This window comes from Ammospiza caudacuta, chromosome 4, assembly GCF_027887145.1.
Source record: "Ammospiza caudacuta isolate bAmmCau1 chromosome 4, bAmmCau1.pri, whole genome shotgun sequence".
NCBI classification, from domain to species: Eukaryota; Metazoa; Chordata; class Aves; order Passeriformes; family Passerellidae; genus Ammospiza; species Ammospiza caudacuta.
The window spans coordinates 26,226,870-26,248,609 of record NC_080596.1 but is presented as its reverse complement, the minus strand read 5'-3'; the positions used below and the strand labels follow the sequence as shown (position 1 = coordinate 26,248,609).

General features: G+C 43.6%; 2 protein-coding genes across 2 annotated transcripts; both read right to left on the bottom strand.

The window, feature by feature from the left end:
- Positions 1–130: 130 nt before the first annotated feature.
- Positions 131–12,733, bottom strand: SDAD1 (SDA1 domain containing 1). The gene is made up of 22 exons (XM_058803443.1): positions 12,601–12,733; positions 12,407–12,511; positions 12,158–12,256; positions 11,938–12,048; positions 11,346–11,417; positions 11,156–11,256; positions 10,828–10,885; positions 9,891–9,965; positions 9,420–9,521; positions 9,119–9,188; positions 8,620–8,723; positions 7,909–7,966; positions 7,317–7,375; positions 6,929–7,005; positions 6,515–6,612; positions 6,041–6,117; positions 5,550–5,682; positions 4,556–4,653; positions 3,894–4,090; positions 3,308–3,392; positions 2,750–2,911; positions 131–1,232 (listed from the first exon to the last, which is right to left on the bottom strand). Exons 1-22 carry the CDS (start codon positions 12,688–12,690, stop codon positions 1,182–1,184), a joined length of 2,082 nt encoding a protein of 693 aa, XP_058659426.1. The 5' UTR covers positions 12,691–12,733; the 3' UTR covers positions 131–1,181.
- A 3,753-nt stretch (positions 12,734–16,486) lies between these two features.
- On the bottom strand, positions 16,487–21,740 carry JCHAIN (joining chain of multimeric IgA and IgM). Its single transcript, XM_058803701.1, has 4 exons — positions 21,618–21,740; positions 19,062–19,197; positions 17,799–17,879; positions 16,487–17,586 (listed from the first exon to the last, which is right to left on the bottom strand). Exons 1-4 carry the CDS (start codon positions 21,679–21,681, stop codon positions 17,385–17,387), a joined length of 483 nt encoding a protein of 160 aa, XP_058659684.1. The 5' UTR covers positions 21,682–21,740; the 3' UTR covers positions 16,487–17,384.

Below are 21,740 nucleotides of genomic sequence, written 5' to 3'. Positions count from 1 at the left end.
CTGTAAAAAAAAAAAAAACAAAACACCAAAAAACCCCACCCTACTCTGTCCTTCTTTCCCTTAAGCTTCTCTAAGGTTTTTTTGTTCTAGGAAGCAGTGTGACAAAACAAACAAAATCCATACAAAAGAATTAAAGTTATTACAAATACATATTAAACCAATACCTAAGTTAAGTGAATTCCTACATGGTATAAGAACATGAATCTGGCTTCCTAAAAAGACAGGAAAAAAGCACCCCACCAAATGCATTGCCATTGTACTGTGCCTGTGGGACCTGTTTCTGCATCACAAATAAATCAATCTCTAACAGACTTGGAAAAAGGATAGTATAAATAACTCCATCAAATTATAAATACTTGATCAACTCCATTAGAACAGGTGGCTGGGGAAGGTACAAAGAATCCATTAATGGTCCCAACAGAGGTCAAGGCTAAAGCACAAGTTCAACCTTAGACAAAGAATTCAGACACCAATGTGATTTTTGCATGTACTTGCCAAGAGTCACTGGCAAGTCCCACCAGAAGGCACACCATAATAGAAAAACATTCCTTTTTTCTCTGGTATGTGATTTTTTTTGTATTTAAATAGCAACAAAACCCCCTTATCTCCCAATACACTATTTGTATTTTTCTTTTCTTAGTAAGCTATAATGAACTGTTCTTCCCCACAACGCTTGAACTAATTTTAGCTGCATCACAGTTGAACTTGGTATTATTAAATTGGTCAAAGCCAGCTACTCAGACAACAGCTCACTCCATCTGTACAGACAGTCCCCTAAGACAGGCACAGACACTAAACCCACATGCTTTACTGACTGACCAGAATATTTTTGCTTTCTGTGTCTTAGTCAATAATTGCCTCAGGTAGAATTTTTACCTTACCGTTGTGTATTTTAATACTTACACATACTAAACCCACTGTAAGTAAATTACATGAAATAAAAATATAATTGCCTTCTTCCCTAGAACACTTTAAAACAAAATCAAAATCCTCCAAGGATTAAGGCCTGGGTCCTATTGATGCAGCATCCACCAGCTAGCAGGAGTTCCATTTGCATTTCCAAACAGATCAGAGCTAAATCCATAAGGCACCACAGTCCTCCTTTCCCCCAGGGTGATGGTAGGTGCAAATCAGCATCTCCAGGGCAACTTCTCCAAGGGTGATGAAGCTCTCTCCAGCATTTATTTTAGCAGCTGTTTTCTCTTTTTCAGAAGTGCATCTCTAAGAGCCAGCTAACCACAAAACAAGAGGGGAATATTCAGGTAAGGAGCATAACTGAAAAAGCAACACTACCACATTAGAACTCTTTTCAATTTCTTTAACCTCTGATAAAAACACTAGGAGCTCATCAGCTCAGACAGGGAGCAATGCAAATGCTAACAATTAGAATGGCAGAAACACTGGGGTTATGTACCTAAACTCCACAGTACAATTAAAGAGCTAGGCATGACCAGATCCTACACAATGAAGACGAGAACAAACTACTCTGACTCACTTTGAGCAAGATATCTAGAAAGTTACAATTCAGCTGAGATGTTAAGTAAAATTGGTGTTTCGTGAAGTATTACAAAATTACTTTTCAAGGGGGAAGGAGAAATTTTTACAAGTGTCATTATCACCCTAAAGAGATCTTACTGTACATACAACTTGTTTTAAGTAATAGCTTCAAACATATAGTAATGTGATGTAGTACTTAAAACACAGTAGTACTGTGATGCAGTAGTAGCTCCTAGTAGAGAAGCTAGCTCTGGACTATAGCAAGCAGGCCATTTTATCTTAGCACCAAAAAGCACAGCAGAATGCAGTGCCATACAACTAAGATCCTCCTACCCACCCAAAACACTCATGGTTAACAGACTGGTGCTGCAGCCTAACTTTCATGGGGGAAAAAAAGTATGAATAAATGCTGTTTAGGCATTACATTTGAATTTAAAACTTCAGTGAGGACAAAATGCTTCAAGATGTTTTTTTAGAATAACTGAGCCAAGTATAACTGTAAACAGCAGGTTTTTGAAGTGCCTGGATTGTTCATTTGCAGCCTATTGTGTGTGTTTTGAGAGCTGGTTTCAATGTTGTCAGCCTTAATTGAAGTGAGGCAGAATGATGCCAAATAAACATGTACAGAGGACGTGTACTAGTATTAGACTACATGTTCCTGATCAACAGAAAAGCTTCAGATATTCTCTACTGAGTCTACTAATAGTTCCTGCCTTGCCCTTTCTAAGGCAAGAAATTGCAGACAAATATCATTTGGATAAAGTGTATGATCTTGGAAACAACTCTAAGTTCAAGCTGCATGTAAACACTTGCACAAAACACCACCTGGGAAAAAAAAAAAACAACTGGACCACTGGATTATTGTAAAGTTTCTTGAATGGATTTGGATGAGTTGAATAAGCAACACCTTGTAAAACCCTAGACTGGCAGGGGCTTCACCACTGAGAGCAGCATTAATGTCAAACTAATGCTTAACTGAACAGCATTTTCTTCTATTCCTCAGGAACATTTAGGACAAGCTATTAGATGACCTCTATGCCAGAACAGATGAGTCTGTGATAGGTCAGACTATGGAGAGTGAACAACAATCTGCAAAGCAGCTCTTCCTCTGGGGCAGGAGTGGGGCAAGCCAAGCCACAGGCTTTCTCAGAGTTACAGGAACAGCACCTCAGGCCAGAAAGTAGGGAACACCACACCTGTACCACAAATCACTGCTCACACTGCCCCATCCATATCCATCACAAAACATTACCTGTTTCTCCCTAAAGGAACGCTTGTTCTTGGTCCGGACACTATGGCTGTACCTCATCATCATGAAGTTCTTGTTCTTCTGCTTTTCTTTATTGGAAGAGCTGGCAAATGGGTTAATTTTGGTTTTCTTTTTCACAAATTCTTTTCTGTCTGTTTTTCCAGCCTAGAATAGACAGCGCAATAGAGTAACAAGGGGTCATTTTCCTTCACCTACTATCAACATCACCTGCCTGATGGTAACAGGTTCTATGGCAATAACAACAAATCTGGGTTCTGCATGACTGTGTTCATACATAGCTTCTCCCATACTGGCTTCCATACTCACTTTCTTAAGTCACAGTGAAAATTGCATCTGTTTGCACTTTCATGGTCACATGTGACCATCAGGACCCCGTATTTGTCACAGCCCAGATGCAACAGCAAAGAACCAAACAAATCGCCTCTCAAAACCCACATGGCAGCTTGGCACCTACCTTTGATATGCAGCCTCAGCATTTCCTCCTGCAGAAGACACACCCAGACCCAGAAGGACAGGATACAGGACGCACCAGTACCTCACCTTTGCAGTTGCCAGTCTGGTCTCCTTGTCTGACTTGGGCTTCTTATGCAGATGTTCAATATCTCTGAGTGACAGCAACTCCCCCCTACACACAAATCCAATAAATGTCACTACACAAAGCTTCAGCTGGCAAGGAAAACGAGATGCCCGCTTCACCCTTTGTCTCTCACCCATCCTAGGCCACTGTCTCACCATCAGTTTAGACACAAACACTTCTTGTTCCCTTCAGGATGCTCCTCATGCTTGGGATATCCATTACAAAAATCACCCACTTATATTTCAAGTCCTACTTTTTTTCACCAGGTATAAGAAACACTGGAGCTACAACCAGGCAGCTACTGCTACAAAACACCCCCTCTCACACCTCTAGGCGTGAAAAAGTCAAACAAAACAGTCTCAGACCTTCCACAAGCTCCTCATGATGTTTTTCCCAGGTATAAGCCAACCCCCAAGCCCAGGATCCACTCTAGGCTCTGGCTGTTACCAGGGAACACTGATCAGCAGCAGAGCTCTGTGCCCTACTGCAATGAACAGCTGCATCAGGAGAGGATAAGTAAGAAAAAGCACTCAACAGCCCATATCCTACCTGCCCTCCTCCTCCTCTTCATCATCTATTTCAATATATTTCCGCTTTGCAGCTTTGCCAGGTGCAGAATTAAGTTCTCTGGAAAGCTGGGCAAGACGTATTTTCTTGAAGTCTTCCTGAGTTAGCAGCCTGCTTGTACTGACTGCTGCAGCTTTGGCTTTTCGTTCCTCTATGGGCATGCTTTTCACTTTTTCTGCCTTTGGAAAAGAAAATGGTACAAAACAATCAGAGCTTTGCATCCCACTCCTGTGCCACAATCCATGAGCCTTGCCTCCCAAATACAAAGCATGCAATGGCAATATTGTTGGGAAATGCTACAACCAGATGTCAGGATTTTTCCTTGTCTCATATCCAACATCTAGTGTCTGAATGGAGTGCATGCACACCAGATTTTGGGAGTACAAGCTCTCAGCTGATTATCACAGCTCTGAAGGCATTGAGCCCTAAGATATAATTCCTCCTTCTCCCCTCCCACCCTTAACAGCATGTGTACTTCAGCAGCACTGCTAAACAGCACTTCAGCCTCACTGCTTCAGGACAGCTTGCTCTGAAGGCCTGGGTAGGTATTTAAGAGCAGCTCCATGAGGGTGAAGAGCAAGAGGATCTGCTCTGTGATCAACAAGACTCATATGTACTTGGCATAGAAGACACTTGGAACTCACTAATTGTTGCTGCTCCTCATCTGAGGAGTGATGCACATCAATCCATTCTCCATCGTCATTGTCCTCCTCCTCACTCAGGCTAGCACTTTCCCAGCCATCTGCTCACAGAACAAGTAAAGAGCTGTTAATACAAACTCACCTTTACTACCCCAACTGGCAATAATTGATGCTGCCATCAGTTATCAGCCTGTTCTCATTGCCTTTCATTTATTTCACTTATCTCCCAACTTCATTTTGTTCTGGGACAAAAATCATACTATGCTCTGCAAAGCTCAGTTTTCACCTCCAGGGCAAGATCTTGAAAACAAGGTGCATTTGGGACAGCCTGAAGCACCACAGGAATTAACAGGCTGATTACCTCATAAGCAATACTGTTCCCCACTCCTAGCCACCTAAACCAACCCAACAAGAGAAGTACTGTGGTTTATAGCTGGCTTAGTTCAGACAGTCAAAGCATGGCTCTTCACTGCCGTGCTGGCTGTAGTGCCAAAGTTCGCAGCTGCAGCAGCCAAGCCCAGTGTTACAGTGATCACTACACAGCCTACATTCCTCCAGCCCCTGCAGCATCTTCAAGGCGCTCAGACTTCATTCACCAAACTCTGCTTTGCTTTTAAAGACTCTTCCATCTCTTTTCCAACTCAGGCACGGGTTCCAGGGTGTGTAAAGCATTTACACAGGAACTGAACTCAATAAGCCAAATATAATACCCAACTACTGTTTTGGTGTTCTACAATATTCAGAAGGTTTTATTTAGGAGAAGCTGAACACAAAGTTCACAGCTGTACTGTCTGTCCCTCTGCTTCCCATCTCAGTGTGTATCATAAAAAGCAACATAGTACCAAACCCCACTGGCAAACTGCACTTACCCAAGGACAGACATGTGCAAGAAAAAGCAGAGCAGGAAATGAAATGCACAAACACCAGGTTCCATGTCCACATAAAATCTTAGTGACAGTGATGCCCAAACCAGAATTTTTAAAGAAAAAAGGCCAACCTTCCTCTTGGGTTCCTCCCTTTTCCTTTTGATCCTCCACCTCTAGTACTTCTGCTCCTGGAATGTAGTCTTTGGCATCCAGTTCTCCATATTCATGAATCCTGGCTTCCACTGAGGCTTCCGTAGGCTTACCCTGTACATTAACAAAACACACATTGAGCAGGCTGCTATTGTAATATCCATCCAACCATGAAAATACCTAGAAGAATAGGAGGGTGTGGCGCCAAAGACCTTCCCTTACTCCATGTGGCAGAGTTTAATAACTGAAGGTCAATGTGTCTTGGAAAACAGCTCAACTTCAGGAGCATGACCTAACCATGAGTTAGATGAATGTGAACTAACAAAACATGGATAGCACACCATGTCCAAAGGCAGCAGGCAGAGGAACAACACAGACTTGACTCCACCTTCTCAAAAGGATACTGAGACCAATTCTCATCATTTTTGAGCACATCAGTTTTTAGTGAGTGCAGAACACATGAAACACTTACCCTGAACTTCTTCTGCAGCATCTCTGGATTCAGAGAGCGGAACAGGTGTATCAGAGTTCTTGCGGACATCATCACATCTGCCCAAGAAATGAGACAGTCAGGAAAAAAAACAGAACTCTGAGCAAACCAAAAGCCCACACAGATCTCCAGCTGTGTGGAGATTTTACAACTGACTCAAGTCTTCTCTGAACTTATGGTTCCCTCTGATTTCTCTGGTATAGAACACAGCACTTCCTCAGGGCTAACTGTTCTTAACAATCCCTTGCTTTATTTTTGTCAATTAGTTCCTCTACCCTTGGACTGTTTTGTCTCCCATGGCTACACACTCCAAATAGAGAGATGGACCTCAACCACTGAAAGTGGTCTGAGCCCATAAAAACCAATTGGGACAGCACTTCCATGAAGGCTGTAACTGAAGATCACATAAGACAGAAAAAAAGAAAGAGTTTAAAGTGGTATCCAGGTAATATTTACTTTTATTTTTATGCGTCTTGTACTGAACAAGGTCTTGGAGCAGATCTTCAGTCATGGCTAAGGGACACCTTGCAGTGATTTCTTTTATTGCGTTGATCCTAAAAATAAGGAAAAATCAGTTATTTTCTCAACACCAGTTAGGAGAAAGCACCATTTACAGAATTAATTACCTGAAACTTGAAGAACCTTATACAGCATTTATACAACATACAGTGTAAGAGGAGAAAACCATCAAATACTCCCAGCAAAAAAACCAGAACATTGAAGCTAACATACTTTTAACTCAAGCAGCTTCTTGAAAGCATAGCACAAGTAACATAGCACAGTAACAAGGAATAAGCAGCAATTGGTTAAAAAACCCATGTATTTTATCACATCTGGAGTTTGACATGACTCATACAATTCTGTACCCACCCTACAGTCATGACCTCTCCAGAATTCTTGTCTGTGACAAAGTTGTTGGCAATGGTCATCAACACTGACTGGATAATCTGAAAATAAAAAAAACCCCATATATTTAATCAAAACACACTTCGGTGTTATTAACAGACACATCCTTTTTCATAGAAAGACATTAGGATGTGTCAGTACAGCCCACAAGTATTTTCTAAAATTTTCTTGCAGAAAATCAACTTTTTTTCCCCCCTTTTATGAAACAATGCCTTAGAACTTGCAAAAATTGCTGTAATTACCGTAAGCTTTTCCAACCAATCTGAGCAATTCCCCTTCCCCCTCCCCACATACACACTCGGTTGCATTTCCATGCTGCCCATTTAATATCCATCACAGGGAGAACACTGACCTCAGGTGGTACCAGCTGATGTGAAGCCTGTGCAGCAAACAGAAGAATCTTTGTCACTTCTGGAAGAAAAGGAGGAGGAAGAAGATACCAAAACATATTGCTGCAGCTTGCTCCAGCCAATAAACACATCCTTTAAAACTCAACAAGCTGCTCAGTCAGGCCCAAAACTATTCAGCCTGGACTTCTTTGGGACAGTTGTTTCTCCTCTCCCACCAAGCATTAGGAACTCCTGTGGCCTCCACAACAGCCAGCTGAAGCAAAAGGAAATGCTCCAGAACTGCAGTCAAACCCCAGTAAAAGGAAGCAGCATAAGGCCACCATGCTTAGCTTAGCTGGTCAGGATTAGGGACTCAGATTGCTTTTATTCCTTTGCTCAAATCCTCAGGTAAGGAGCCCTGAGTGCACACAGCCTCCACAGAAGTCCAAATCACTTGGCACTTCTCGCAGTCAGGGACTTGTACTTCCTTCGTCCACACTGGACTACTCCTGCTTCCCACCAAACCACTGCTACCTGTCCACTTCCACTGCCACTTCTATCAACTGCCTGTACATGAGACATGAGGGATCAGCAGTACCTGGAGTAGCTACTTACCCCTCTGATGGGGCTGGAGGAACCTCTGAACAAAGGGGTAGAAATTAAAAAGAAACAGCTGCAAGGCAAATTGCAACATATTATCTTCTTGTCTTAGAACTCGAGATCACCTTCATAAACTGATACATGGTAAAACCATCTCATTCTAGTGTACTCCCCAAATGCCTCAGATTTTAGAGCAAAATGTTGTCTCCTATGTTGAGTTTCATATTTGTGGGACAAGGAAATGAACTGCACCAAGGTAAATACAGCTGCAGTCCCTTTGCACCTAGCCCTTATCACTTAAATCCTTAAATGCCCAACTTGCACTGGATTACTCTTCACTTAATTCAGCGCTAATACTTTATTACTGGGTAGTCCACATAGAATCCTCCAAGTGCAGTTTCCTTCTTGTTCAGCACCACCTGAAAACTCCATGGTCAGCATGAGCAGCTTCCCCGGAAGGTCTTGAAGCACCAAGTTCTCTATTTTTTAGGTTCAGCTCCTCTATTCCAGACCAATAGCTTTTTCTATGAGTGCTTACTTAGTCCCACAAGGTCTGTACCACTACCATTGCATTATGCCTCCTGGCAATTCCCTGACCATCCCTACACACTTTTGGACATAGAGAAAAATTAAAGCTTACTTTCCAGAGGCACAAGGCCAGAGCATTGCCACAACCACACCAGGCTGGCTACCAATAGACCACCCTAGAATTATCCAAGTGCATACCTCATGTATTCCAACAAGCCTGGATATTAGGTCCATGAGCATCATCTTCACTTCAAATCGCTCCTTGCAGTTCTCCAGCTGCTTCAGCAGTTTCTCAGCAAAGTCTGGAAGAGGTAAAAATGGTTTTGCAGAAAACTGAATGAACACAACTCAGAACTCAAATGGAATTACAGTCACAAGAGGCAGTTTGATTTGTTCTTATTTTCAAGGCCCAGCACCCTTTCACAGAAATTCAAGGTGACCAAAGCACTTATTCCAATAGGTTATTTCCCTTCTCATATGCCTAAAAGGCCTGCTGTGCACAGGTTCAGCAGAGAGAACCAGCAGATGTTCTCCAACACCATAAGCACAGGGTCAGCATTGAAAACTGAATGTTTAGATGCATTTTGGGTTGACCTGAGAACATGAGATCCCCAGAGGTTCACTGGAACAGATGACAACCAAATCAAGTGCTGTTAGATTAACCAAATTGCACTAAGAGAATTCACTGCACACTCACCTTGGGGATCATGAATCAAGTGAATGGCAGAGAAGTTGAACACCTCTGGCTTGCTCTTCTTTTTCTGCTTCTGCATGGAAACAAGAGTAAAATACATTTCTCTTTTTGTGAGTAAAGTCCTAAAGTTTCAAGGTTGCTGTCAAAAGACTGTTGCCTCTTGAAGAAGATTTTAAAAACTATCCCTATTTTCAACCATAAGCACTATCTGCCATCTGCAGCTAAACAAGCAGGGCAACAACAGGACTTCCATACTAGAAGGATTAATCCAGGGTGATGGGAAGTCAGACAGCCATCTCCTCACCTTGAGGACCTTCATGGCTTTCTCCAGTTTCTTCTTGCGCTTGGTGGTTTTCTTGTTGGTGGCATAGCGCATCATCAGATCCCTGGCCGTGGGGCCATCATCCTTGGGGAAGGAACACAACACTCAGGTGACCCAGGCTCCAAATGGCAAGCACAGAAGCAAACTACAAATATTTTTCAGTACCACATACTCTGAAAACTATCCCCCTTACTAAGCTTCAGAACACATAGGTACCAGCATCTAAAAAAAAAAAGAGCTTAGTGTTTTTCTTTTAACAGAGAGACAGACAGACATCCTGGGACCAGATGTCAGACACTGAAATTGTTTGTCAATCACAGAAACATCTGGTGACAGCTAGACAGGACAGTGAGTAGCAGCAAGGCAGATTGGCAAAGCCAGAGTCACCAAGATAACAGAACCAATAACAGGTCTGAAAATCAGAGAAGGGAAATATTTGGTCACAACACCCACCTCAGACTCCGACTCGCTGCCCTGTTTCTCATCCTCATCTTTCCCAAGGAAGAACTTCAAACTAGCAACTAACACCTGAAAAGTAAAATGAGATCATGTGGAACAAGCTGACCCACATGACCAGAATTTATAACCACCCAACATCCACACCTTAAGCCTGCAAAGACTTAACCAGTTTTTTTTAATAGGCATAGATCTGAAAATAAAGATCAGAAAATAAACCAAGTTACAGCCTGAGAGCCACAAGCGTCTTACAAACCCAGACAACCTGAGCTGCCCATCATTGCTCAGAGGCAATCAGAACCAAAGAGCACCTGAGTTGCCACAAGGCAAAATTCAAAGCTGCCAATTGTCTTATCATCCTGCAAAATCATTTCAATGCAGTTGCTCCATGTCAACACTGTCAGGAGCCCCTACACAGGCAAGAGCCAAGGTGATGCTCAGAGTTCTCATCCTGCATTAATTCAGGTAATTTTGCTGGTTAGGTTTTTAGTCTTGGTTGGCTGACTGTTATTAAATGGAACCACTTTTGGACCTTCACAGGTTCAAAAGTGGTTTAAAAACTTTAAAAACTTGTCTCCAGCCATAGGACAAATTTTTAAAGCCTCCAGAGCCAATGCAGAAGGCCCAATATTCAATCAGGTCAGCTGCTCTCCTCAGTTAACCATAGGCTCACAGTGCTCATATTAAGGAGGTGATATCCTGATAGTCTGTTCTGAAGAGCAGTGAAAAGAACATCCACACTCCCAGCACCAGGCTGCACTTGTTACAAGATAAGCTGCCAAGCTCCACCTCCTCCTATGAGGGTTATTTTGAGAACTAAACAAGCAACAGACAAATCAATTAAGTTTGTTTGCTATAACAGCATATTAAGTTACATTCACATGAAGAAGGTAGCTAAGGTAACATCCAGTGTATGAGTGATTTCTGTCCTCACCTTGGTCACTTTGGAAAAGCAGGCAGTTGTGATTACATTGACTGTTTTGGCATCATTCCTGGAAAAAAACAAGCCATATCTTATTTCAAGTCTGGCAATTTTATCTTCTCAGAAAATTAGTTCTCAGCAACTATTTAAGTAACTCATTTCACACAAGACATTATTTCTTCTCAGCTAAATTCTTTGGTACAAGTTACAGCTCCACTGTGGCACAAGTAGGAAACCTATTTAAGTCACTGTGACTTGCATTGTGTTGTGCTATGTGCCACAAAGGACACCTGTGTGCCCCACAGTAAGTGGCAAATGGACACAAGCCTGCCAGACCCACCAAATATTCCTTCTGTAAAGCTCTATCATCACATCCAGAGATATCTTGGCAGCAGTGGGATTGCTGTCTCTCAACATGGTGTACATGAAGTTCTGCAGTGCCTACAGAACAAGTTGAAAACATGTCTTTAGAGGTCTTCCACAACAGCAGCAGCTCAGTTCAAAGTACACAAGAAAGCCAAGGCACCTACTGTGTTCACTTTATTGTTCTTGTGTTTGGCGTTGACATTCTTGATGTCTGTCACAATGTGAGTGTACAAGGTCTGCAAGTGGAGAGATGACAGGGAGTAACACACAGGAACACACACCCTGTGCCCAAGCACTGACATAACCCAGCTGATCACCTCTGAGAACATCACTGGCTTACAACAGGAAAACGCACAGGAAGGCATCCTGTGGAGACTCGTGGATTTCAAAATCATACTGAATTCACAGTACAGCAAGGCAGGACAATGAACAGCATCAAATACTGCTTCAAATGCTGCCCCTGCCTCATTCAAGCCTGTTCTGACAGCCAGGTTTTCCAGCTGCAGAGACAACCAAACTGCTCAATCCCAAACAGGATGAACCTACAACCTACAACAGCAAGGTGTTTACAGCAGCAAAACTGTCATTACTCCAACACAGAGCTGGAGCCCTGCCTCCAGCACTGACTGCTCCAACAGCTGAGCTATTTTAAACTTGACTTTCTCAACCAAGCAGAGAAGAACTGCCTATTCTGCCATTACCCCACAAGTTGGTCAAAACCCACTGGAGATGCAGGTTTTTGTCAGCACACCTTACCTTCCGTAGCAGTTTATCGTGGCACCGCAGCAATTGAAAGAAGAGCTCCAGCAGACTCGTGGGATTTATTAGATTCTTGTTTCTCAACAAGATCAGAGCCTTACAGAAAGTCTGCAAGAGAAACCAAATTTCACATCCCTCTCCAGCTTCTCTTCATTGACAAACAAACCCCAAGCTCTCAGCTCACACCAAGAGCAGGGCGAGCCCAAGTCGGTCTCACCATGCGCAGGTCGGGGTCCAGGACCGTGTGGTGGTAGGAGAGTAGCTCCTTCAGCTGCTGCGGGAAGCTGGCCATGTGCTCAGGGTAGCAGTGGGCAACCTGCAAGGGACAGGGCAAGAGAAAGCTCTACAGCACACCTGCGCTTCCCTCACAGGGCTGTCAAGGGGCACGCAAGCTGTACATTTAATTGTATTTCACCAAGCACAGGCTGCCACAGCGCCTATTGCGGGGCTAGGGCCCGGGGCTCACCTGCGCCAGGAACATCAGCAGCTCGGCCAGCTCCTTACTGGGCTTGTCCGGCTGGAAGGTGAAGATCTCCACATGGGACTGGTAGTGGTGGTACTGCTGCAGGAACTGCACACACAGAACAGAGGCAGCTGAGCAACACCCGCCCGTACCCCGTGCCCGTCCCACAGCCCGCCCAGCCACTCCCTTGTCCGCACCTCCTCGGTGTAGGAGGTGGGGTCGCGCTTGATGAGGTTCTGCAGCTGGGGCAGGTTGCTGGGCAGCTTGTTGCCCTGACGGCCCGACATAGCTGCGGGCACCGGCACAGGGAGCGTAGCACACGAGGGCTCAGCAGGCCGCCCCCATCTTATCCCGCCCTCGACGGTCGCCGCCGAGGGACAAACCTGTGCGGGAGGCGCGCTCCGTCAAAGCGCCCCCTGGCGGCAGAACGGTCAGAGGGGAGAAGCGGCTCCTGGGCGGCCCCGCTTCCCTCAGAGCGGAGCCTGGGCAGCCCTGAGGGGTTAACCACGGAGCGGGGCCCGGCCCGGACCGCAGCTGCCCCCGCTGCAGCCTCCCCGGGCAGTTAGCCGCAGCACCCCGGTCTTACTGCTCCAGCGCAGCGCTGGCTCTCCTCCCCTCTCAGCTACTTGGAGGGAAAACGCTTCTCAGTACGTCTCAAATGGTCACTAAAGAAGCAGCATTAGAAAGTAATTCTCATTGAGGAGAAAGGGTTAATCCGTGTTTAGTCTTTTTTAAGTTTAACTTTTGATCAAGAGAATAGAAAGCAGACCTCTTCATTTGCATAGCTTATACTTTCTTTAGACACCTACTTACTTACACTGTAGAATAATTGTCATTCCTCGATACAGTTTACTTAGCAAACAGTAGTAAATAAATTTGGTTCAATAAATGCTCTTAGGTTCAGCCAGACAACATCTACCAGAGTAGCAAAGGCATAAATGGAGTACAGTATAAAACCATGGACACAACTGCCCATTTAAGTCTCCAGCACTTCTCTCACTGGCAAGCTTTTCACCTTGTTGGCCAGAATCTCAGAGCCAGCTGCAGCCACCTAAGCACGTCTGCTACTGTGGAGCAGCTCAGGTGAGTTTGGGCTTTCCTGTACCTTTTAAAGCAAGTAAAGCACATCCCCTTCAACATACCTACACAGCCCACAAAAAAAAAAAAAAAAAAAAAAAAAAAAAAAAAAAAAAAAAAAAAAAACCGTTTAGCATCACCTAGAGAGCTAAATTACTGCAAATGTAAGAGAAAAACCTGTTACCACATGCATAGAACAACAGCAAGCCCTCCATCACCAAAAGAGTGAAATTAACAATTAATACATTTACATTGCCAGCTATTAATTTGGTTCATTTGCTTTAGCCTCTACTTTGAGGCAGCTTTACTTTACTGAGCCCTCCAGCACAGCCCTTAAATGACCCAGCCAAGGAACCCACTTGAGCCTATAACCTCCATGGGCCATCCCTATTTCAGCACCCACAGCTCAAAGTTTTGCAAAACCTAAACACCACTACATAGGCTTAATTCCACCTAAAGAGCAGAAAGAGTGCTCAGCTTCACACTCCACTGCTCCAACACAGTTATGTCACTGACTGACTACAACACATTTGCAGTTAAAGTGAGGAACAGCCACACTACTTAAGAAAGGCAGGGAGCAAAATAGCCTTATCCACACTCCAAAGCAAAACAATAAATACTCATTATCCCTACAGGAGCAAGGCTATTGTTTGGATTTCTACGAAGGCAATTAACAAGGTTAGACAAACAAATTAATTCAGTCTCATTACATACAAATAGAGCACAAATAAAAATCATCTTCCTAAACAATTTTTACTCTTTTAATATTAAAAGATGCATTATTAAACAAACAGCATATAAGAGATTATTCTCTGTAGTGCTTTTAATGAAAAAAAAAACCCAATTTTATGGGCTTTTAATAAAAGTTTTTTACTTAGGAAGCCACAAAACTCAAATACCTATAAATATTAACATCCAATTCTTATATAAAATCAATTTATAAAACTAGACTTCATAATTAATTTGGCTTCTAGCCAGCATCTTTGGCTTCTAACCACCCAATAGCAAACAAACAATTCCTATTAAACAAAAATACCAAAAGTTAACTCACCATCACCTTTATTGCTCCTAAGTGAAAAAATGGGGGCCCTGGTGTGAGCCCCAAGCCTGTTATCTCTGGCACACTGGGCTGATTTTCATTACTAATTGTTTTCCAGTATGGAGTTATTGCCTTTTGTAGGGACTTTTTCTGTGAGAGTGTATTAGAAGGTTTTCCTTTTGTTGCCCAGTTGATACATGGGTTAAGCATGCTCTAAAAGAAGCAAAACAGAGAACCAACACACTCAAACTTAAAAGAATGGGTTTTGTTCTTAAGGTAAATTAGGCTCTCTTAGAAAGTGAAAAAAAGGGCAAGGTGTTACTGAAGTTGCTATTACGGCACTAAGGTGTTTCTCTGCTCTGTATTTCTATTTTTTGTCAATCAGTTAAGCAGTAGTTGGGCCTGCACAGTTCATGGATGGAGTAGAATTGCACGTGATGGTAGCCTGGGAGTTTGGAGATGGGCAAGACTTGGCTCTCTTTTACTTTTGCTGTAATCAGCCCCAGCTTTTTATCCCATTAAGAACTGTAGAGCTGGAATTTTTATAATGTTTGGGAGGCTTTATTTGAACATGTTTAATGTATTTGATTGCCAGCATTTCATTTAAGCTCCATGTCAGTTCCTGGCCGTAATGGCTGTAGGGAATTTGTCTTCCTGGAGTTAATATTTGTAATTCTGTAACTGAGAACAGGGTCAATGCTCTTTTCCTTAAAAAAAAGCTCGAAATTTTAAAAAATCAAATCTCTAAGTCCAACAGAAATCTTTATTTCTGGGTCATGGCTCATAAATTATTTGCAGATTTGAGACATAGGAGCTGTGTTGTTCTGTTCAAGGGAACAGGGGGATGGATGTTCCTGTAATGGCTTGAGAAACGCAGTCACTTGCAGCTCCAGGGGGAGAAGAACAGTCCAGCTGATGGTGTGATGGTCCTGATGTGAGGTATTTGTGTGGAAGCAGAGGCTTTTCAGCCTCACCTTTGCTTGCTGTGGCATCTCTTTGCCTGCAGCAAAAATGTTTCTTTCTCTGAGGGGAGGAATTGTTGCACATCATTATTCAAAGGTCGAACCCAGCACGTGTATAGCAGTAACTGAATAGCAGAGGTTTGTTTGAAAAGACAGACTGGTTTCCTAAGCATTGCTTGAGTACCCCCAAACTATTAGTTTTGAATTAAAACCTTTTAATGTCTTTTCATGTCTTAGGAGGAGTAAAGAGGTGGCATGGAAAAGACCTTTAATTTCTCCCTCTGAGATGTTCCTTCATAGCTGTGATCTAATAGCTTGTAACATCACAGCATTCTGAGACTGGGGAATGGTTTTGAAAATGAAAATGTCTTTGAGACATATTTTGGTGGGTTATACATACCCACTGCAATACTTAGGCTGCCAAGAGGCCCTTTGCTCCTGGTGTTTCTTTGGATTGGCTTATTTTTGCATGAAGGAGAGGGGGAAATGGTGTTTTTGCAAGTTTGTTTTTCATAACTGTGATATAACATCAGAATAATTTGTGTCAATCCTTCTTTATATCTTTGCTCTTCAAAATTTGGCCCCACATGATTTTATTTCTTTAGGACAGACACCTTGCACATGAATGAATATCCTCCAGATTACCTGTCTTAAAAGTACTCTATTCAGGAGTGGTGAAAACTTCTGATCTGTGAATTGCACTTTCAAGAGTTAATTTAGGTGATGTTTGGATTTTGAGACTCAGATCCTGCACTGATTGGGAATCAAAGCAGCTCAGTGATGCAGATCTGATCGTAAAATGATAAACCAGTTCAGCCTCAATCTGTCAGAGGTTCTACAAGTGCATGGAAATATTTCTATTCTGGTATTTTGGGAGACTTTGCCTGTAAATATAAATAGTTATTTAGGGAGAGTTTGATTAATTGTGAAAGAGAAAAGAATATTATTATAGGTTTGGCTTCCTTTTATGCCTTCTTATTGAATTGAATACAACACACAGCTTGATTGCAGAAAAAAAGTTTATTGAATGTTTGACTAACAAACCTACAGTTGTGGGGATAAGGTTTTGCTGTTTCATCACTCCAATTCTGAACCCTGGATGAGGGTCCTGCTCTAGCAATTTGTGTTGCGTTTATAGAATTTTTTGAGGATTTAAATGCAAGATGATGAAGGAAAAAGTAAATAAATTTGAGCCTACTTGATTTTTTTTCCTTTCACCACTTGAACCAGGAGCAGGGGTGGAAGAAGGCAGCAGTAACAGTAAAGCAGTGGGGAAAGTAAAATGCCCAACATCTCCCAGAAGAGTTGAGTATTCCTGGCACAGCTGAGGGCTTGGCAACTTTGCAAAACACTTCAGGGTAGCTGCATCTTTTGATCTTCTCTGAATCTGGGAGAACTGGAAGCTTGCAGATGTCCAAGTGCTAGAAGGGTCCCTCATCTTTTCTCTCAACTATGGTTTTACAACTGTCTTCTAAGGGCATAAATGCTGCTAATGTCATCAAAGGCCTTGTGTGAAGGTCACTTCAGATTGCTCAAGGAGGGAAGGGCACAGACATTCCTGCTGATGTCTGGGGGAGGCACGCAGGAGCCTGAAAAGGACAGCTTCCCCAGAGCTGTAAATCAGTGTAATTCCCTTGACTTCAGGGGAATGCCTTGTATCTGCTGGGGGTCTGGTCTGTGTGGTGTGAGACACAGCATGGCATTGCAGCATGCCAGGGAGACTGAAAGCCAGGAGCTGCTCTTGGGAGATGGCACGAGGCTGAGGTTGGAAATGGGAAGAGACAAGTTGAGTTACTGCAGGGGCTAGCATTTGGGGTGCTGCCATCCAGGTGCTGTGGTGCTCTACATACATTAGGGATAGGAACAGGGGTGCTCTGAGGCTCTGGCACAGCAGAGGGCTGAGCTACTGGGCGAAGCAGGAGTCTGGGGTCAGAGCTGCTGGCACCTGCATCACCTCCCCGTGGTACAGCAGGGGCACAGGGGAGCTGTAGCACTCATTCCTGTCATAGGTGTAGCATGTCTGAGGTTCTTCACAGGAGTTGCCCTGCTGGGCCTGGTGGATGGCCCCGCCCAGATCAATTTCTATGGGTTCACAATTTTTGCATCTGGAAGAGATGGAAAATTGAACAAGTGTGAGGAGATAGGTGAAAATATGCCCCTGCTGAACCCCCAATCTTTCTTGCTCATCTGCATGTAGAGCCAGGAGAGTGCTGTGCCATTTGTAGGTATTCCAGGGGAACATCTGGCCCTCTGACATCTTTTAGAGCTGCTGAGGGTTAAATCTTGGCAAGTGAAGTTAGGAACTAAAACTACTTACAGTTCACTCAGGCGGTAGACAAAAGTGGTCCTGAGTGGGGACAAGGGGTCCGAGATGTTCTCCCGAGCCTTCAGGGGGACTCTGCAAAGGTGGGGAGAGAGTCACTCGCATGAAAGCTGCTTTTTAAACAGTCTGCCCTCTTTTGAGCAAATCTAAACTTTCATCTTCTTCAGGTTATTTACATTCTGACCCTTCTCCAAATCTTGGTCCTCTGCACCCTCAAAGGCAACAACCCTCCCCGACAGGACTGCAGCAATTGATAGTAAGTGCTACTTGCAAGTGACAGGGCTGAGAGGGTTAATTTTTGTTAAACTCTGTGCTAGCAGATGCTTGAGGCTGATGGACAGGGATGTTTAATTAGTGGTTCTCCTGCTGTGAGCTCTACAGCACTCCTGCAGCTGTTTCCCAGAGACACACACTTTTCTGTTAGGTTTGTGTGAGTGGAGAATGTGGTATTCACATGCCCTCTAAACAGAGAGAGGCAGAGAGATGAATGACCAAAACAATTCTTGTCTCATTTGCTCCTCCTGTGTTTTTGAACATGTGGAATGTGTTGGAAGATGATTTACCTGAAGGTGATTGCTTGATTGGATTGTGGTGGACATTGTTTATGTTAATTAGCCTAGCAGGTCCAAGCTGTGTTGACTGGTCATCAGACAGTCACGAGTTCTTGAGTTTAGTATAGTTCTTGTTAGTGTAATGCAGTATAAAATAGTTATAGTATAATAAAGTAATTATTTAGCCTTCTGATACAGTGGAGTCAGATGCATCATTCTTCCTGCTTGGGGTTGCCTTGTAAGTACTATAGGAGAGGACAGGACAAAGTCCTGTTCTTGAACTGAGCTCTATCTTATGGGAGACAGTTTAGGCATTAACTGATAGTTGATCAGTTTAGGCATTAACTATTTTCCCAGGCTTTCTGTCAGGTCAGAAGGTAAATCCAGTGTCATGGGCCCAATCTGGTTTCAAGTTAGATCAACTTCTGACAGCTCATTATCTACTTCCCCAGCCTATTTTGTGAAGTTACTACTGGTCTGCGTAAAACATGGAGATGTTTTTTGTATCTGAAGTGACAAACACCAGAGAGGTTCATGTGAGGCAGAAAAGCACCTAGCAAAGTGAAATACTCAGGATACCACAGAAAGCAGCCCACATGAAAAGTTATTCACTTCACCAGTGCCGGGACATCAGAAACAATGCAAACAAAACTGGTATAACACTGCATCTCCTGCTCACCATCTCTGTGAAATACCTGCCACTTACATAATGCGGATGTTTCTCTCCAGGACTTCTTCCTGAGGATTTTCTTGAGAGGGGACAAACTTTGAGGTCACTGTTACACACTGACACTTATTATTGACCAGCACGTACTCCTCATCGCTGGGACCCACTGGATAACCTGCAAGCACAGGATAGGCAATCCCAGAATCAATAGCAAAATCCTTGAAAGCTGCTCTAGAAGATAGCCAAGGGATGAAAATGCCAGCAATGCACCATTACAGCACCTGGATTGGTTTAAGTTGAGGTTGCAGCAGGTGCAAGTGAGTCTCTTAGCAAAGATGTATTCAGCTGTCTTCCTGCTCAGCTCAGTGTGCTGCTGTGTGTACAGGTGGTGGGACTGGTGACTGAAGGGCTCATTTACTAGGAATTGGTTATGTGATTCCTCTGTCATGCACCAGAACTGCTCGAGCAGTCCAAACCCCAGTTTGGATCTGATCGCTAAACAAATGTCCCTGACCTTGCCAATGTGGCCAATGTGTCAGTTTTCCTTGTGTGGTATCCTGTCCTTCAGGTTCCTGGGGGAACAGCTGCCAAAAAGCAGGAGGACCCAGAAAGAAGGCAGTCCCCTGACGTGGCAGGGAAGAGCAGGTGGCCCTGATGATGCTTGTGGTTTGCAGGGGAAACTCCAGTCCTGATTTACCCCTCCAAACTGCTTCTTCTAGCATGCTACTCGATATGAAACTCAGTCAAAGCAAGCTGAAACATGCCAGGTGTCACTCAGAGGCTTTTGGCATGTTTCTGATGTTGCATCATTCTTGCTACAGCACCTTCAGCCTGCTTACAAGTACCAGACCCAGTGATTTTTGTCATATGAGAACAGTTTGTTTTGGACTCAAGTGGATCTCAGTTCTTGCCTGCTCTGCTTGTCTCTTGGTTTAATCAGAGAGAGAAAGAAGAAATAGGCTGAAAAAACCTGGGTTAATCACGTCTATAAAGGATTTTGGAGTTACTTGGACTTAAAAGCCTTGGTCCTTCCTTCCCCTGTAATATCCTGGTCTCATCTGCTTTCATTCCAGGGTTTCTGAGATTGTTACAGGCACCCTAACTGTGAAAAAGGTTACTGTGTAAAATTATACCTCAGTGACCCTAGAGTTCACCTGCTGGTTACAAGTGCTGCCTCTGTGGCCTTGGGCAGCAGTAGACCTGCTGGATATGATTCTCTATGGACTTCCTAGCTTGGGAAGGAAATCACTTTTCTAACTTGTTCTCCAAGCTTCTTCTCTGCCAACTCATCATTCCACATGAGCTCTTTGCTCTGATGCAGAAGCCTCCCAGAAAAGCCTCTCTAGTCCTTGGCTCCTTGTCTTGGCCTCTCTTTTGAAAAGCTCAAGGGAAGTCTCTGGCTTTTTGTCCATCACACAGCTCTTCCTCTGCTGTCTGTGCTGCATTCCACTTAACATCATGCACAGTTCTTTCCCCACCCTTCATCCAAAGCCAATGTTCAAGTCAGATCCTATTGGCTTTTGGGTTGTCCCAAAACCTCTCAGAGCAGGCTTTAATTCTAAAATTAGATTAGCAAAATCTTATGCATATGCAGGTCTTGCTGACTGCTCTAAAAATACTGCCCTGATTTAATTCCTTGTGTTATGCTCTTGGCTTCACTGTTAAAGTTACTGGTGCTCCATCAATTTTTTATTTAAGATTACAATGCTAAAAAAAGTGATTTTACCTGCAGTATCTCCATGTGTCACCCAGTGAAGTCTCTTGGGGAGAAGGTATTTAAATGCAAGATTTGCTAATGCTGTTCTAAATGTCCTCAGGTTGGATTTCCTGATGCCTGAGTTACTGCACTGAGCTGTTCCCTCCCTCCTCAATACTTATGTGACTGTGTTTTGGACAAAATTTCTCAGCATCCACTATTGCTTTGTCCTTTGATACATTGTGAAGCCCAACAGAACTGCCTGGGGTAAACAGCAAGATGCCCTCTTGCAAAAGCTGCAGGAAATGCAGGGATGCAGCTGTCTGTGCTGTTGGGATGATTATGCCTGAACATTGACTCCATCCTGCAGGCCAGATCCACCATGTGCAGCATGATGGATTCACACTCTCCAGAGACCTGAGAGCCACACTGAGCAATGTGCTGGAAGGACAGGCTGAGCTCAGTTGAAATCAAGGGTTTCCAAGAAATTCAGTGGAGTCACAAGATAAGCTACAGTTTAATCAGAATAAGTTGGCTGTAGCTGTATGGCAGGATTACTAGGAAAATTTTGGAAGTCTTTAGATCTAGCAGCTAAGCTCCCTAGGACTGCAGAAAAACAAGCATGCACATTTGCAGTTTATTGCTTCAGGAACCTGAGAGAAAAATGCCTAATTATCTTAAATTTGGAGCTAGTCATCAAGTTATCCTCCAGGCAGCAATTAAAATCCCACTGCTCTGATGCAGAAACATCCTGAGCAGTCCAAGCACCACTGAAGCACAGCTGCTTGAGTGGGTTTTGAGATTTGACTCCTGACTGTTAGAATAATTCAGGGTAAATGACACAAAACCTGCCATTGATGTCTTAATCCCAGTTTTCCATTTTTTCATTGTCCACCTACCTGCCACAAGGATGATCCCCAAGGAGACAGCCAAGGCAACACACAGCGACCAAGTGCTCTTCATCTTGCCTTCCCTTCTTTTGAAGAATAGCAGTGGAGAGCCTGACTCTGCCTATAAGGGCG

Coding starts and splice junctions, on each gene's coding strand:
- SDAD1 (XM_058803443.1), bottom strand. CDS start 12,690: ATGTCGGGCCGTCAGGGCAACAAGCTGCCCAGCAACCTGCCCCAGCTG. Junction 12,512..12,600: donor CCACCTCCTACACCGAGGAG/GTGCGGACAAGG, acceptor CTGTGTGTGCAG/TTCCTGCAGCAGTACCACCA. Junction 7,006..7,316: donor ATCAGCTGGTACCACCTGAG/GTCAGTGTTCTC, acceptor TTTTATTTTCAG/ATTATCCAGTCAGTGTTGAT.
- JCHAIN (XM_058803701.1), bottom strand. CDS start 21,681: ATGAAGAGCACTTGGTCGCTGTGTGTTGCCTTGGCTGTCTCCTTGGGG. Junction 19,198..21,617: donor GGGGATCATCCTTGTGGCAG/GTAGGTGGACAA, acceptor CTGTGCTTGCAG/GTTATCCAGTGGGTCCCAGC. Junction 17,880..19,061: donor GAGAGAAACATCCGCATTAT/GTAAGTGGCAGG, acceptor CCACCTTTGCAG/AGTCCCCCTGAAGGCTCGGG.